The sequence below is a fragment of the Cynocephalus volans genome, chromosome 2 (assembly GCF_027409185.1).
Source record: "Cynocephalus volans isolate mCynVol1 chromosome 2, mCynVol1.pri, whole genome shotgun sequence".
Taxonomy (NCBI): Eukaryota; Metazoa; Chordata; class Mammalia; order Dermoptera; family Cynocephalidae; genus Cynocephalus; species Cynocephalus volans.
Window position 1 is genome coordinate 160,330,896 of NC_084461.1, and position 16,896 is coordinate 160,347,791.

At 58.1% G+C, this 16,896-nt stretch overlaps 1 protein-coding gene across 1 annotated transcript in view; it reads right to left on the reverse strand.

Moving 5' to 3' along the window:
• Positions 1-15,883, reverse strand: part of FLT4 (fms related receptor tyrosine kinase 4) — a 30,534-nt gene extending 14,651 nt beyond the window's left edge. The window contains exons 1-15 of the mRNA XM_063087692.1: positions 15,814-15,883; positions 10,608-10,704; positions 9,733-9,977; positions 9,377-9,489; positions 9,107-9,269; positions 8,755-8,894; positions 8,304-8,472; positions 7,871-7,988; positions 5,094-5,248; positions 4,839-5,001; positions 3,375-3,498; positions 2,184-2,292; positions 829-1,191; positions 390-536; positions 159-290 (exon numbers count right to left, since the gene is read on the reverse strand). Coding sequence (XP_062943762.1) covers positions 159-290; positions 390-536; positions 829-1,191; positions 2,184-2,292; positions 3,375-3,498; positions 4,839-5,001; positions 5,094-5,248; positions 7,871-7,988; positions 8,304-8,472; positions 8,755-8,894; positions 9,107-9,269; positions 9,377-9,489; positions 9,733-9,977; positions 10,608-10,704; positions 15,814-15,883 — 2,308 coding nt within the window. The remainder of the gene's footprint in view (positions 1-158; positions 291-389; positions 537-828; positions 1,192-2,183; positions 2,293-3,374; positions 3,499-4,838; positions 5,002-5,093; positions 5,249-7,870; positions 7,989-8,303; positions 8,473-8,754; positions 8,895-9,106; positions 9,270-9,376; positions 9,490-9,732; positions 9,978-10,607; positions 10,705-15,813) is intronic.
• Positions 15,884-16,896: the final 1,013 nt, after the last annotated feature.

The following is a 16,896-nucleotide window of genomic DNA, read 5'->3' on the forward strand; positions in this document are numbered from 1 at the left end:
AAGGAGCTAGTGTGTGTGTGTGGCGGGGGACGGGGTGGGTAGAGGGTGCACCCTGCGGGAAGTGCCCCTTCTGGTGGGCACGACTTGCGTAAGGTGGCCATAAGAAGGCATCGATTGGGGCCGGGAACTGGGTCGAGGGGGCAAGGCGGAGGCTGGACCTTCCACGGCCACGCTGGCGGAGGAGTTGACGCAGCCCTTGGCGTTGCACACGCTGCACAGATAGCGGCCCGCGTCCTCCTCGCGCACCCGCTGGATGCTCAGCTTCTGGTTCGAGTCTGCCAAGTCAATTCCTGCAGGGGTGGACAGGGGTTCTGAGTTCAGGTGGGTCTGGGAGCGCTGGCCTCGCGGGCCTCTGGATCTCGCCCTTCGCCCGGGACTGCGCTCCCTACCAGACTCTTCCTCCAGCAGCCTTTCGTCTTTGTACCACACGATGCTGGGCACGTGTGTCCCGGCCACTGGGCACCGCATCTCCAGAGAGTCGCTCACATTCACCAGGAGATCGGTCAAGTTCTGCGTGAGCCGAGGGGCTTCCAGGGCTGGGGGCGGGGGTCAAGAGGGAGGTAAACAGGGGTGCACCTCGGGGTGGGTCCCCCCGGACTAGGAGCAGAGGGAGGAGGACTGCTGGAAGCTGAAGAAAGGTTCTGAGTTTGAGCGCGGGGTAGGAGGGCTGCACACCTTCGTGGTGGTGTTGGGGAGGGGACGCTCATGCAGGCCTGGGCTTGTGACTGGACCACCCAGGCGCTTGCAAGGCTGGGAGTGAAGGCAGAAGCAGTGACCGCTAGATGGGAAGCGCGGCCCCGCCCTCCCCCACAGTCCGACCCGCCTCACCTTGCACTGACAAGTACTTCTTGTGGCAGTGCTTGTCGTGGCTGCGCCGGTCCTGTACCTCACACACGTAGTCGCCCTCGTGCTCGGGCGCCACGCGGGGGATGCTTAGGCTGAGTGTGGCGTGGCGTGCCCCGGGCGCTGCCTCCTCCAGGCTGGCAGCCAGCGGCGTGGCGAATAGGTGCACGTTCTTGCAGTCGAGCAGCAGGGGGTTCCCGTGTGCATCGTGCAGCGTAGACAGGTTGAGGCGATACCAACGCAGATGCTCGTATGTGTAGTTGTCCGCTTTGCAGCTCAGGCGCACGGCCTGGCCTTCCAGGGGCTCTTCGGATGGCTCCGATTCGATGCTGAAGCCGAGGGGGATGGCTGGGGAGGGAGGAGGAATCCTGTGACACTGGCCCTGGTGTCTGCCCACCTATCCACCGTGCTGGCTACCCCATCGGCCTTTAAACTCACTTAGGTGTCAATCAAGAGTGTGCATCACTGTACAGGGGCTGGGGACACCATCCCAGAGCCCTCTTCCTCCCCTTTTTTTCTGCCTCACTGACCAACGGGGCCAGCTCTCTGAAGTCAGCCTCACAGGATCTCCTCCTGCCTTGCCTTCCTCTGTCCCTCTGTCCTGGACAAGCCCTAACTGGGTTGCTGCCTTCACCTCTCTCAGGAGCTCAGATCACTAATGAGTTCCTTGTCACTAGACTCAGTGTGGACCTGAGTCCTCATTCCCTCTCACTGCTGACCACGCCCCCACAACTCTCTTCTCCTTGTCCTTGAAACAATTTCTTCATTCGCTTTTGCCAGCACCGTGCTCTTGATCTCCTTGTCTCTCCAGACACTTCTTGTAAGGCTCTTGTGGGCTCCTTCTCCCCCCTACCCAGGTGTTGTCTCTGGCTTCATCTCCCTGAAGGTGCCCTCACCTACACCCCTAGGCCCAGCGACTGCTCACTCCTGGGCTTCTTAACTTTCCCGAGGTCACAAACATATTTGAAAATCTGAGTAAATTATGGACTTTCTCCCAGGGCAAAATGCACACATGAGCTGCAGGGCTCTGGGGCATGGGAAGGGGGTGGGAGGGAGGTAGCGCTAGGTGGAGCTGCCAGGAGCATGGGGGAGTCCCTGGGAAAGGTGCCTCCAGGGCAGAGGGTGCCATTCCATCCCATCGCATCAGCACCCAGTCCACATGCTGATGACCCCCAATCTGTCCCTCCCACCCTGGCCCAGGGGCCCAGAGGGCCCTGGATCTTTCTCTTGAGTACCCCATGGTCACCAGAAACTCAATGAGCCCAATCTTGCTTCCTGACCCTGCATGCAAGCCTGCCCTAGGGAAGTGGTCTGCCCTGGTTGGTGGTCTGGTCACTCACTGGTCACATAGAAGTAGATGAGCCGCTCATCCTGGCCCACCTTGTTGAAGACCACGCACTTGTACATGGCAGACACATTGGCGTCCTGGATCACCAGCTTGCTCACCGTCTGTTTAGAGCATAGGCATGAGGGTCCATTCCCTGCCCGAGTTCTCCCAACTTGAACCCTCCCTTTCTGTAGGGGGTAAATTGAGGCTTTGGGCTGGAGATGACCAAAGGTCAGAAACAGGACCAGCAATGGTGAGGCAGGGATGAGGAGAGGCCCTTGGGTAGCAGAGGTGGCTCCCCAGAAAAGTCAAGAAACAGCGTATGGACAACTGGCCTAGGATGTGGCTGAGGTCAGAGGGTGGCATTTGGTAGGACCAGAGAGACCTCTAGCTGTGACTGGGCTTTCTGTAGCCATGTTGAGGTGAGGCCGGGAGCCAGCCTGGCAACTGGGTCAGTCCAAGCTAGAGTTAGGATTCAGGCTACGGTCACATCAAGGGGCCAGCTACTTCTGGAGTGGGGTCAGGCTGTGGCCCAAGGCCAGTAGCTGGCCATTGTGTGAGATCCTGTGATGTGCCTGCATTAGCCCCAGGGCTGTCCACAACACTCCTCCCAGTGTCCAGGGTAGTCTCAGGGAAGGGGGTGGGTCCCAGGATTTCAGAAGAACTCTGGACTTTGGGAGTAGGAAGCTTGAGAAGCAGGGGAGGAGAGAGGGCCTTAGGCCCTGCCTACCATCTGAAGACCCCCACCCCCACCCCAAGCCGGGCACTTCCTGGCCAGGCCTGGAACAGGAAGAGGCTCTGGAGGTGTGTAGGAAAACAGGAAGTGACTGTAGGAAGTGGGTGCCTTTGTTCAGGCCCCCTCCCCCGCCTGGCCTCTTCTTGGCATTGCCCCCAGGCTGGTCCAGTGGCTCAGCAGCCTTCTGTGGAGACCTGGTCAGCTCCTAGACCCGTCCCCTCCCAGCCCTGGGGCCCATGGCCTTGGATTTCAGCTTCCACATCTTGGAAACAGCTGGAGGGGAGGCCCTCCATCTACATGCATCAAAGGACTGAGGCCCAGTGATGGCAGAAAGGTCATCTGGCTCTCAGCTGCTGTCCCCTAAGCTCTGCAGGCCTTGTGGAAACCTGGAAACTGGGAGAAGGCAGGAGAGGGCCTCTCCACTTCCCTTCCTCTCCCTCCCCCCTGAGGGGTACAGCTGGTCTGTACCTTATTCTTCCCCTCCACGAACTCGGTCCAGGTGTCCAGGCTTTCAATGGGGTTCACGGCATCCTGCATGGTCACCTCCCTCCAGTCCTGACACTGTGGCATGCGGTCTCGCTGCTGCCGCCGGCTGCCAGAGACCAGGAGGGTCAAGGGCAGATCATGGATATGGGCAGGGAGGGCCCACACTGGGGGGTAGGGGTCAAGCCTTTGTCATCCTCAGAATCATTTCACATCATGGTGGGTAAGGCTGGCACAGGAAAGCAAAGGGGATGGAGGCTTTGTTTCTGGAACATTCTTTATGCTCAGAGCTCCTGCAACCCATACTTCGCAGGCTGCCAGACACGGCCTTCCTATGCTCACACAGGCAATACTGTATCCCCCTCCCCTTCTGCTGTGCCCCTTCTTGCAAAGTCCACTTTGGATCTGCCCACCCAGCTTGCCCAGGTCACCACTCTGCCCCAGGAAGCCCTCTCTGCCCTGCCTCCCTCCCTCTCTTCCCCTTTTAGAAGATGCAGCCTCCCTCTAGGCAGGGTATGCACCCCCGGCACTTTGGCCTCCCTCTGGGATGGGGGATCTCAGGGCCCAAAGAGAGGCTCTTGTCTGCCCCTAGCAGAGGAGTAGAAAGGGGCCCCCAGGGCTCCATCTGGAGGTGCTGGCAGTGAGCTGCAGGCCATGTGGTCTAGAAAACTCCCTTATGAGCCCTGGACATTTTGGACTGGTTCAAGCCCACAGGCCACCTGAGCCTTCCCCACTGACCATGCTGGGGCTGCAACCCCTTGGCTGGTGGGGCTGCCTTGGTCTCCTGCCTGGGTTCCCTGCTTCTGTCCCTCCCCAACCTATGACACAAGGATCTCTTGCTAAATGGCAAACCTGACCTGTCACTTCTCTCCTCAATGCCCTTCACTGGCTCCTTAGTGCCATCAAGATCCCTGCCCACCTCAGCACCCTCCTCTCCCGTCTTGTCTAGTTGTCTCTGTCCTGAGTGTTCTGTCAGCCTGTCTGTCTTGGTGACGTTCAGCTCAGTGTAGGGGAGCATAGCTCAGCAGTTGGGCAGGCTCTGTTGCTTACAGCTGTGACCTCGGGAAAGTTGCCTCCCTTCTCTGACCCTTTTGCCTCATCTCTCAGGGAGTGACTGTGAGTGCTGTACAGATGAGCTGAGCTGTGTAAGCACTACCCAGGTCCGGCACCTCCTTTGGTCCTCTCCAGATGATGCAATTAGGTGTCCAGGGGGCTTTGCATCCAAGGGGCGGAGGTGGGGGTTGGGTGGGAGGGGGGAAAGGGTCTGAGCCTTGCTCAGGCAAGGTGAGGCCAGAGATTGGCTACAGGTGAAATGGTTAGAGGGTTCTAATTTAGAGCAGGGATCAGGGGAGGGGTACCGGTGAGGCCCAGGTGGCCAGTGGGACTGGGAATGGATCCATCAAAGGTGGAGGTGGGGATGGGGCTGTGGAGTAGAGGAGCAACACTCACAGGCTGCGCTGGGCAAATGTCTTGCAGGGCGTCCAGGGCCGCCAGTGCCACTGAACACGGAGAGGCGGGGGCACCCCATAGGCCGTGCAGGTGAGGGCCTGGTGACTGTGGCGGGAGTAGATGCTGGGGGAGGAAGCCTCCTTCTCATGGATGTGGGGGGGCACTGGGGGCAGGGGCAGACCACTGGTCAGCCGAACCCCAAATGCCACGCCCATCTGACCCCTCTTCCATCCCACCCATTCTCCCATTCCCTACCGTTCACCACCAGCTCCAGGCTGATGTTGTGCCTTAGTCCGGCCGCAGAGTTCCACAGGGCCAGGGTGTAGGTGCCTGCACTGGCCTCCGTCACATCTTTGAGCACCAGGGCGTGTGGACTGTGGCGCCCAGACACTGCCTTTCTGTCCTTGTACCTGGTCCAGGAAGGGAGTTCAGGGGCCATGTAGACCCTGTCCTGGCACTCCCATTCCCTCCAACCAGAATATATGTTGGGAGGCGGGAAGAGAGGCCGGTACTATGTCCTAACGGGCTTCCTGGACCAGACTGGGAAGGGCTGGCAGAAGTGTGGGGTGGAGCAGCAGACTCTGGTCTGGGGAGCAGATGGCCCAAAGGCTCTGGAGATGTCTCCACACCCCATCTGCCAGCTCTTACAACCCTGTCAGGCTGATGTCTGTGGCAGCACCTCCGAGTTCTTCCCACAGGCAGTGAGGAGACCATGTTACTGCTTGGGGCACCTGCTTTCCCTCCACCCTGCTTGTGGCTGTGGCCAGTCTTCCACAGCCAGGCTCACCTGGCCCAGCCCAGGAAGGTCCTGCCCACCTTCTTAGTCTCCTCCAGCTCCTCCACCCCAGCGGGGCTTGGGCTTCTGAGACAGCTGCAGTGCCTCAGTGGGCCTGTCCTCTTTCTCACAGGCCTGTGAAGCAGTGCAGGTGCAGTCCAGCTCCTGACCATGTGGGGCTCACTCTCTGACCCTTGGCTCTGCCTTTCCTTGAGCTCTCCAGACCTGTTGCCTTCTTGCTGTTCCCCCCTTCCTTGGGCCTGGCACTCTCTGCCCCCCCTTGCTTGGATGATCAGTCCTGTAGATGGGAATCTGCATGGCTCCCTCCTCGCTTCACAGGTCTGGGCATACAGCTCATGGGACTGAGCTCCCATGACAGTCCTTCCTCAGGCAGATGCCAGTGTCCCCCCAGCCCCCCTGCCGCCGAGAAGGGTGTGCTAAGCCAAAGAGATGCTGCAGTGTGGCCTGATAGAGGCACATCCCTCAGGCAGAGACCAATAGTGAGGGGGATACAGGGGCACCGCTCTCAACTGTGACACCACAGCAGGGACTCAGAGAGGGATGTGGCTGGGCTGGGGTCATAAGGCGAGGCAGAGCAGGGGCAGAACCAAGCCCATACTGTCTTCCTGGCCCTGTGCAGAGGGCTAGAATCCTGAGTCTGCCACTTGACAGACCTGTGACCCTAGCAAACCCCTTCACCACCCCAAACCTCAGTGTCCTCATCTGAAAACTGGGGAAATGAAATGCACCTTGCAGGAGGTGTGAGGTCTAACTGTGATGGTATCAGCGCCATGCTGGTCATGCTGTGGGCGCTTCAAGAGCCGAGGACCAGTATGTTTTTCTGTCTGTCTGTCCACAGAACTTCCATCCACTCACTGACTCACAGTCCTCACATGATGATGCCACATGAAGATTGGGCACCTGTGGGGCTGTGCTGACCACTAGTACCCTGGGGTGGCTGTCTCAGGTGGACAGTAGGCCAGCTGAGTACTCCTTGGAGGCAGGTGTTGGCCAAAAGAGAAGAGAAGGGGCAGATCTGGTGGGAATGTAGTGCTGAGAGGCAGCCAGCTGCCTGAGAATCAGGCTGGACCTCGGCTGCAGCAGAGCTGGCCACCTGCCTATAGCAGGCTCAGTCCTGCTGGCCTTGGAGGGCAAAGCATGGGCTCCTGGGGGTCTCCAGGAGCCACACTGTGAGTGAGGCTCCAGGCTGCACCAGTGCCCTCAGGACCCTGCCCCATGGGCCCCGATACTGGGCAAGGTGCCCCCGATGGACCCCAAAACCTGTGACCTCAGAGGGAGGGTCACACCAGGCCCAGGCCAAGGGCACCCTTGGGCTCTCCCAGGAGAAGGTTGCTTCCAGCCTGTGGCCAGTGCAGCGAGATTGTGCCTGAGGACACCCGAGGCTTCGCCTTGTCCAGCACCGGAAAAAGTAACCTTGTAAGGAGAGAGGGGCTCCAGGCTGGGAAGGGTGAGGCTCCTCTGGTTAGATGGGAAAGGACAGAGCAGGGATTCCCTGTCCCCAGGAGGCTTGGGGCTCAAATAGGAATTCTCTTCCCCTTTTTCAGCTTCTATGGTCTCAACTGTAGAACTGGGGCTCAGGCCAGAGTGTAACCTACCATGGTGGGGCCACGTGAATGGCCCAGATGGCCCAGGGGTACATGGGGGGAGGTGCTATGTTCTCCCTCTGCAGGGAGCACTGAGTGAAGGTGGAGCCACCACTGAGGAGGTCTCCTCACTGACACCTGGCATACCCTACAGGGGAAGCCTCACCCTCTCAGCTCAGAAACCAGGCCAGGGCTGGGCTCCATAACAATTTGTCAAACCCCTGTGGCATCGCCAAATTTCTGGATATGAGGTTCCTGGGAGAGGCAACCTAGTTGGAAAGAGGCCTAGGGAATCTGAAACCCTTGCTGTGGGGCAGGCCCTGGAGTTTACTCAGAGCTGGCAGGGCCTCAGAGATGTTGTGGGGATGCAGGAAGCAGTCAGATAAAGCCCCACGCTGTGCCCACCACACTCACCATAACAGAAGGCTGCTATTTAAACCTTTCACGGTTTGGCCAAGACTCAGGCCAGCCTTCCTTCTAGCTGAAATATTACATTATATGCATGCCCCTTAGGGGGGTCTCCTCAGAGAGAGTGCCACCCAGGCCTCAGGGTGCAGGTCCTGATGGGGAAGGACACTGCCCTTCTGGCCCCTTGGTCCGTCCTGGAGCTGGGTCTGGCAGGATTGCAAGGGGAGGAGGGCCAGGGCTATTACCATTGGAACTCCGGCGGTGGGTAGGCTGCCAGCTTCACGGGCAGCTTCACCAGTTCATCTCCTGCTGTGGCCTCTAGGACGGGTCCCTTGAGCCACTCGACACTGATGAAGGGCTTTTCTGCCAGATGAGAGGCATCAGTGTAAATCCAGGGCTGACCCATCACTGATCAGGGATTCCCAGCCATGGCCTCTGCAGCCCCAGCAGCCAGATGCCTGCAGACTGGGGCTCGCCATGCCATCCAGGGTGCAGAAGCTGGGCAGACCTTCTGCTCATGGTCCTCTCTTCCATCTGGCTGGACTCCCTACTGCTCAGGTGCACCATGATCTCTGACCCTGCACCTACACTGCACAAGGACCCTTGCTCCCCAGGCTTGATGATGCCTGACCCACCCCAGGCCATGCTGGGCACAATGACCCTGACCCTAGGCCATACCGTGCACAATGACCTCGGTGCTCTCCCGGAATCGCTGGACACCATTGTTGGCCTCGCACTCATATGGGCCCAGGTCTTGCTGGCTGACGTTGTGGATGGTCAGGATGCTGGAGAGCTCTGTGTGAGTCTGCTGGGAGCGCCGCTCGGGCACCCACTTACCCCGCTCTGCCTGCCCGCACCCAGGGGAAGCCCAGGGTCAGCAGGTGGGCTCTGGTAGAACTGACCCACTGAAGGAAGGCACACACCCCAGCTCAGCCAGTGGTGGCTCTGGAAGCCTTGGACCCAGACCCAGAGTATTCCTTGGGGTGGAAAATTTCTCCATCACATCAGGGCTCCTGGGGCAGGGCTGGCTCTGTGCTGAGCACAGGTGGGTGTGGGCAGTAAGAGGGGCTGCTGGGGACAGGGCAGGCATGGCAAGACAAAGGTACTCTGGTGGGGCTGCTGATCTCACCTGCTTCCCTGGATAGTCCCAGTCAAAGGTGACCCCTGAGTTGAACTCGGCCCACACGGTGCAGTTCAGGACCAGCTTCTCCCCGACCAACAGCTCCAGTGACTTCTTGGGGAACAGCTGGATGTCATAGAGCTCATTGCCTGGTGAGAAATGCACAGTGAATCTCATGCCCCTCACAGGACAATGCACACAGGGACACACTGCACACAGAGTGCAGGGCACAGGACGCCCACTGAGACCAGCCACTGCACTAACAGCACCATCATTGGGAATTGGGGAGGGGGGTTTTCTCTGTCCTCCTCCTGGCACACAGGGAGTGGTTACTGAGAGAGGGGCCAGGGATGGTCCATACCTGTGATGTGCACAACGAAGGGGTTGGAAAGGAAGTCCTGGCCGCCCCAGGTGGTCTCACACTGCAGATACAGGGCATCACGCAGCAGCGGCGTGGGCACCCGCATGCCCCGCTGGTCATCCCACACCACCTCCTGCCCGTCGGGCCACAGCACCAAGCTTTGCTGTGGGAATATGATGACCATCAGTGCCTGGATGCCACCTTTCTCCCAGTCAGATCCAGGGATGGGACAGGAGGGCCGGATTCTAGGGTTGGGGGTGGGGGTCGTACCGAGCGCAGTGTGACATTGAGGCCAGGGATGGACACCAAGCAGGGCACCCACATAGAGTCCTTCCTGTTGACTAGGAGTGTGTCAGGCTTGTTGATGAATGGCTGCTCGAAGTCTGAGGAGAGGGGGCAAGCATTGCAGGGGGGAACTGGGACTCAGCAAGTCTCTGCCTCAGGTGGGGGTGGCGGGGCAGCCCCGTGGGGCTGGGTGGCGCTGTTCCACTAGAATGGGGTGAGGTCCCCTTCTCTTCTCCTGCCAGCCCAACAACAGCAGGCTGGGGGTGGGAGTGCAGGTGCAAGCTGCCCCCTCTAGGACCCTGCCCAAGCCTGTCCTGCCCCACTTGGCCCAGCAGCCGCACCTCTCACGAACACGTAGGTGCTGGCGGCTGTGGTGCCCTCGATGCGGGCCTTGATGTACTTGTAGTAGCAGCGGTAGTTGCCTGTGTTGTTGGCATAAGCCTCGTGCAGCAGCAGCACCTTGCAGTAGGGCCTGGCGTCTGTGCCCTCGCAGTCTCGCACAACCCCTGTGTCCTCACCATCCTTCTCCCCCGTGGCTGGTACCTCCTGGGCCCCTGGCCAGGCCCACTCAAGGGGGTGCTGCCCCCTGGCAGAGGATGCAAGAGTCAGGAGGGGCCCAAGGGGACAGTCCCTGAGAAGCCTCCCTCAAGGCTGAGCCTTACCCATCACTTGTCTCACTGGGGGACAGGACAGCCCAGGGTTAGGGCACACACCATAGATGCAGACCGGGGCAGGGCACTCGTTGAGCACGCCTGGGGCCTCTGCCTGGCTCTGGGGGATGCTGGCCAGCAGAGATCATAGCTGGGTTGCAGAGACCATACCATCTCTGGGGCCTGAGTGGGTGGGCTTGGGGCTAGTGAAGGGTGGCTGGAAGTGGGTGCAGGTGACCGGAGATCCTTGCAGGGTGACCTGGAGGTGAATGTGAGGTGGCCTGGAGTAAGTGTGGGGTGACCTGGGGTCAGTGTGGGGTGAGAGGGCAGGGTGCAGGGTGATCCGTGTTCCATGTAAAATGATGAGGGGTAGGTACGGGTGAGGTCAGGTGAGTGCAGGGTGCCTACATCTGCAGGGCCTCCAGGCACCCATACCCTGGGAGCCCCACTGAGTCTTGAGGCCACTCCTCTGGGAAGGGACTGCCTTTGGGGTCCTCAGCGACCACCTCCTGCCTCCTCAGCTTTCTGTAGCCTTCTTGGCCTGCCATGTGGGAGGGGCCCAGTACCTGCAGGAGATGGACAGGCTGTCACGGGTATCAATGACATACGCCTCCTCTGTGATATTCAGGGTTGGGGGAGTCATGGAGTAGCTGCTGGCCAGACCTGAGGTGGGAGACAGGGTTAGTGAGGCCAAAAGTTCACAGGACCACGTTGATCAGGTGCTGTCAGGCCTTCTCTGCCTCTGGGAGCAGACCCTGGCCCAGGGTAGGGCAGTCAGGCTCTCAGCTGGCATGGCACGGCTTGGTCTCACCATGAGTGTCCTGAGCAGCACCAACCCAAAGGCTCCAAGACAACTGGTAACTTCCATCACAGGCTGACTCCTGCCTCTGCCCCTGGGTCACCTATCCCTGACAGAGCCCTGCCCCAAGTGAGCCCTGATTGCAGCCGGGACTGAACTCCAACCTCTGGCCCTGAATGAGCTGAACTACTGGCATGAAGGGGGAGACCACAGGCTCATTGCCCATTGGCACTGTGACCCCCAAAGCTCTGCCTAAAGACCCCCACCCTCCTAAACTCCAGACCTATACCTGTTGGAGGGGGTCCTGCACATCCCAGACACACTCAGGCCTGGCCTCCCTGCCTGCTTTCTGCCCGTGACCTTGCCCTCTCTCAGGTCTGTGGAGTCTACCTTGCAAGCGTCCTTCAGCTCCATAAGCTTCTCTCCACCCCCACAGGCCCCACTGGCTACCCCAGCCTCTTCTGGGCTCTCCCTGCCTGGCCTCCCCCCACCCTCGTTCTTCCCACAGGGCTCTTCCTTAGGCACGTAAGTAAACCTGCCTCCCCAGTCGAAAACCCATCCTTGGCCCTAAATGACTGTAGGCTGATTGGGGCCGGGACCCTCTGCCCTGTAGGACCCCAGCCTGCTGCCACACAGCTCCTTGCCCACCACCCTCTTCCCAGAGGGATGGGGTGTGTGCGTGTGCGTGCATGCAAGTCTGTGTATGTGTGCATGTGCGTGTTGACAGGTGTGGGTCTGTGTCTATCTGTATCTGTGAGCCTAGGTGTATGAGTCTGTGTGCATTTGTGTGTGAGTCTATGTGGGTCTATGTCTGAGTGGCATGTGTGGATTTGTGTGTGCAAGCATGTATGTTTGTGCATCCCTGACATGTTAGCATGTGCATGCATGTGTGTGTGTGTTGGGATCCCGGTGGGGGTAGGAGCAGGCCTCAGGGGAGGTCTGGGTCTGGAACTTTGGCAGATGCATCCTGCCAGGATCATCCTGAGACAACAGGAAGGGAGGACTGTGTGGCCAGAAGCCCAACACTGCGTCCTGTCCCTCCCTGCAAGTCCCTGTCCTCCTGGGGGGGCACGGCCCACTCTCTAACCCGCAGCCCTTCCAGTCCCACAGGCCTGCAGGGTTTGAGGCAGCAGAAGTCTGGCTCCTCTACTCTCCCCACCCAGCTCCCTAAGTTCCGGGGCCCCACCCTGCAGCTAATGGAGGTGGGGGCCCCCCACCGTCGTTGGATCTATACCACCCTGACCCCAAGTCACCCTAGGAAGCAGCACCAGGATGGCACGCTCCACACGCAAAAGTCTCATTTCAGCATCATGCGGACGACACAGACAGCAGTCATCGCCCACTGGCCTCTCCCTTTTCTATTCCTCCCTCCCTCCTGGCCAACCCCTTCTAGGCATCACTGTACCATGGGTCAGAGCTAGAAGGCTCTTACCACGCTTCTAGTCCCTTTGTATAGACAGGGAAACTGAGGCCCTTCAGCCAGACTGTGCTGTTGCCATCAGAAGTCAGTCCCTCACCTGGCTGGCTGCTGTGACTGCTGTGAAGTCCTTGATTCTGAACCCAGAGGCCTCCTCCTTGCACACAGGCCAGCTGCCTGTCTGGGGTTGGCCCTGCTCTGGGCCCTGAGGTGAGAGGTGGCCCTGGGCTCTTCAGCCTCCTCCCCTGAGGCAGGTATCCAGCTCTCTTGTGCACATCAGCAAGGCCTTGGCACTCAGCACCCCCCTATCCTGCAGCCCTTAGGCTGCTAGGGAGAGGGCCAGGGGCTGGAGGAGCTCCCCAGAGAGGAGGCTCCCCTCAGGGCAGTGAAGGGCCAGGAAGGAATCCCTGGGACGGCACCTTTGAGCTGGGCTTTGACGGAGAAGTGGCAGTGAAAAGCAAATAAGGCCAATGCCTGGCAGACAGCTGGGCAGATGAGTGCACAACTGAGTGGATGGTGGTCTGTCCTCTGAGCTACAGAAGACGGGGAGATGATGAGTGTGGGTCTGGACTTGTGGGGCTGAAAGAACTGTGCATTCCTGAGGGACCCAGTTGAGATCAGGCCTGAGGCTGGTGTGTGGGCAGAAGAGAAAAGCTGCATGGCCAGCACCCACCTGCCCCAGCCCCATGCCTACACTTGCTGTTGTAGACAGAACAGCCCCACAGTGAGGTCTGGGGTATTGCACTGGGGTCCTGGGGAATGCGTGCCTCCCGTACTCTGGAGTGCACATCCAAGGCACACCCCTGCCAATTGCCAGCTATGGAGCTGTGGCGGTTGTCAGGCCACCTTCCTTTGGTGGCTCCCTTTTGCTTTCAAGATAAAGCAGGGCACTCAGGGCTTCCACCTTCTGACTGCTCCCTGTCTCTCCAGCTTCAACTTCGGACAGGCATGTCACCGTTGTCCCAAAGTGCCAGGTTTTTTCACAACATGAAGCCTTTGTTTTACTTGTCCATTTGCCTGGAACATCCCTACTTCTCTCCCTTCCACGGAACTCCCTCTTTAGGGTCTACTTCACATGTCCCTTCTCTGTGGAGCAGTCATTATTACTCAGGCAGCAACGGCCTTGTCCTCCTCCGGGCTCTTGCTGTTAGAATGCTTATCAGACTGAATTGTGGTTTTCTGGTCACACCTGAACAGAGGCTGTATTTTATTCATCTTCCTAAGCACAGAACAGAGGAGATGTGCAACAAAGATTCAGGGGATGGATATAAGAATGTTTGGATGGATGATGAATGGAAAAAGGATAGCTGAATGACGGATCATCAAATGAATAAGTGGATGGGTGGGAGGTTGGGAGGGTGGGTGGATGTGGATGGGTGGACAAATGAGGGATGACTGGGTGGTGGGTGGGTGGCTTGCTGGATGGGGTGGGTAGGGAGGTGAATGGATGGGTGAGTGAGTGGGTGGGTAGATGGATGGATGGATAGATGGATGGATGGGTGAGTGGGTGGGTGGATGAATGGGGCAATGCAGCCTGTAGGAGCTTCCTCACTAGAGGCAGCATACCACTAAAAGAGGCATCTGAATCATTGTGCTAAACAGAACTAGACGTTGTTCTTGCCAACCCCTTTTACCCAACTGTGCAAGCTCTCCTTTGTCACCACATGCCCTGACTTACCCCACTATCCCTCTCCTTTCGCTATCCTTCCTCTAGGCCCTGCGTGATCAGCAAACTTGTCTGCAGACCTCAATGTCTCCTCTGAATGTTCCCTCTTACTCTATCTGAAACTTGGCTTTGAGAAGACACCACTGTTCCTGGGAGGTCAGTGGAACCCCACATCCCACCCCACATTCCTGAGGGAAGAAGTCCTTGTGGCCACCTCCCCTCCCCACAGCAACCCCCTTGAGGCTCAAACTCTTTGATGGCACCATACTCTCCCCCACTAAAGCTGTCATCAGCTAGTCTCCTGGTCACTTCCCCTCATTCTCTGCTGATCATAGCTCCTGGCTCCCCGCTCCCCTGCCCACCCCAACTCCTGCCATTCTCCATGACTTCAACATCCACCCAGATGACTCACCAGCTCCCTAGACTTTGAGGCTAGGCTCCCCTCCTCTCCCCATCAGCCACTCACTTCTGTGAGCACGCCCTGGACCTGGTCATCACCAGAAGCTGCACCATCACTCAATGCCTGTCTTCTTGCGTTTCTCTCTTCCCCTCCTCCTCTCCTTGCTCAGATGTTCTTGTTCCACCACTGCTAAATCCTTCAGCCTCATCAAAAGCCCCCGCTGCTTCCTCCCCATCCATCAACGTCCCCCTGCTGCTGCCCTGTCCTGGTGCAGGGGAGTCCACGGCCCATCGCTCTGTTGCTCCCTTGCCCTCTATTCCAACCCTGCACCACCACCACGTCCCAAGCAGCTCAACAGTACAGCACAAAGCCCCCCTACTGGCTGTGTTCTGTTAGTCTCCTGTCTGCAGACTTTCCATGGGCCCTCATGAACGCTGTGCAGAGCACTCCTCAGCCCTCTCTCTCAGCACTCACAAAGCAAGGCCCTCAGATGGAGACACCTCATCTTCCCACATCCAAACTCCACACCCACCTTAGAAGCCTTCTGATCCAGCCCTCCATTGTGCCCAGGATCCCAACCCACCCAGACCTGATTCCTGCAGATAATTTCTATCTCTTCTGATCACCAATCTTTCCCTGTGGAATCATCTCCCATCTTTGAGACAAAACAAAACAAAACAATTCCTTGGTCCCCCTTCCAGCCCCTGCCCCTTTTCCTATCTGCCTTCATAGGCAAAGCTCCACTCACTGCCCTCCTCCCCGTATACACTTGTTCACCCACTGGGGTGCAGCCCCACTTCATGGAGTCAGGACTGGCTAGGCCTCCCATGATCTCCACACTACAGACCCCATGGGCACTCCAGGGCTGGGAGCACAGCTGTCCTTGCCTCTCACCCTCATCTTCCTCCTTTCCCTCTGCCCAACACTAAATGCTGCTGCTCCTCTCTCTCTCCTCCATCGTTCTCTCTAGTAAGTGTTCAGATGCCTCCAAAGTCTCTGTCTCCAGCCCAGAGCATTCCTACCAACTTCAGCCTGAAGTATCCAACTTCCCACTGGACTTGGACACCCCACAGACACTCCAAGTTCTCTGTTTCCAATGCTAGACTCCAGACTCACATCTCCTCCAGCCCTGCCAAAAGCTCCTCTCTTGATAGCTCCTATCTCCCCAGATGGGAGTGGCTGTGGACGGCTGCTTCTCCCTCCCCAGCCCATCCATCCAAGACCGAAACCTGCCAGGTGGATGCATCTCAGAGGCAGCCTGTTCTCCTGCTGGGGGCCTGCACAGCTGCACATGCCCCAAAGTAGTCTCTTGGACCTGCATCTGCCCTCCTCCAGGTCTCGTCCTTGTAGTTGTTAGTGACATTTTAAAAACACAAAGAGGCCATGTCACGCTCATGCTTAAATCCCATCAATGACTTCCCACTGCACTTCCAGGAAAATCCAGACTCTTAAACCAGGCCCAGCCCCAGCCCCTGCCCATCTCTCCACACCCTCTCGGTCCACTCTCACCTCTTGTTCACATTCTTCGGCCACCACAGCCTCCAGACTGTTCCGCAACATGCCACGCTCCTTCCTACCCTGGGCCTTTGCAGACACCTCTCTTCCTGATATGCTTCTTTCCTATGTTCTGCATGGCTGCTTCTCACCTTCAGGCCTCAGCCTAGACATGATCATCTCATCCCTTACAAAACCTAGTCCTCCTTTATGCTGCATCTTGGCCTCCTGGTTTCTTACTTCATTCTTCTTGTCACATCTGTAATTATTTTTATGTATGTATGTATGAATGTTTATCCAAAAGTTTCAATGGGGCGAGGACCAAGATAGTTCCCACTTCATGCCCAGCTCAGCACTTGGGAGTTAAGACTCAATAAATACTTGTTGAATAAATAAATGGATGGGTGAATGGAAGGATGGTTGGATGGGAGGACAGATGGAAGGTAGGATGGGTAAACAGACAGATGGGCAGAAGGAAGGATGAATGAATGGACGAATGGGTGGATGGATGGAAGAATAGTTGGATGGATTGGCAGATGGATGGAAGGATAGATAAATGGATGGATGGATGGGTGGGTGAATGGATGAATGGAAGGATGGATAAACGGATGGATGGATGGATGAATGGATGGATGGATGGATGAAACCGCTGGGTCTTCCTTTGGGTTGGAACTGTGTCAGATCCTTTCGTTCCTTTTGAAAAGATGCTTCTACTTTTAAAAAAGGAGAAGCTCCCCAGTGACTGTGAATCCCAGACTGCTCAGCAGTTGGGCGGATTCAGGACTGAAGGCTGCCACGTCCACAGGTTGCATGACTGCCCAGCCCCCACCTGCAGCCCTGAAGAAGGTGCATCCTTCCTGCCCGGCTGTTGTCTGTCTCTGCTGTCCTTCCCTTCCCGCAGCAGGAAGCGCTGTCATTCTGGCCTCTGCTGCGCTCCCCCTGCCTTCCTGTTCCTGGTCCAGGAACTGGCTTTTTCCTTCCCCTGGCCGGCATGGCCCTGGCCCCCCAGCCTGCAGCACAGCGCTTGGGGCAGGCGCTGGGCCGAGGTCAGTGAGGCCAGAGTGCACACCTCCTCTTCT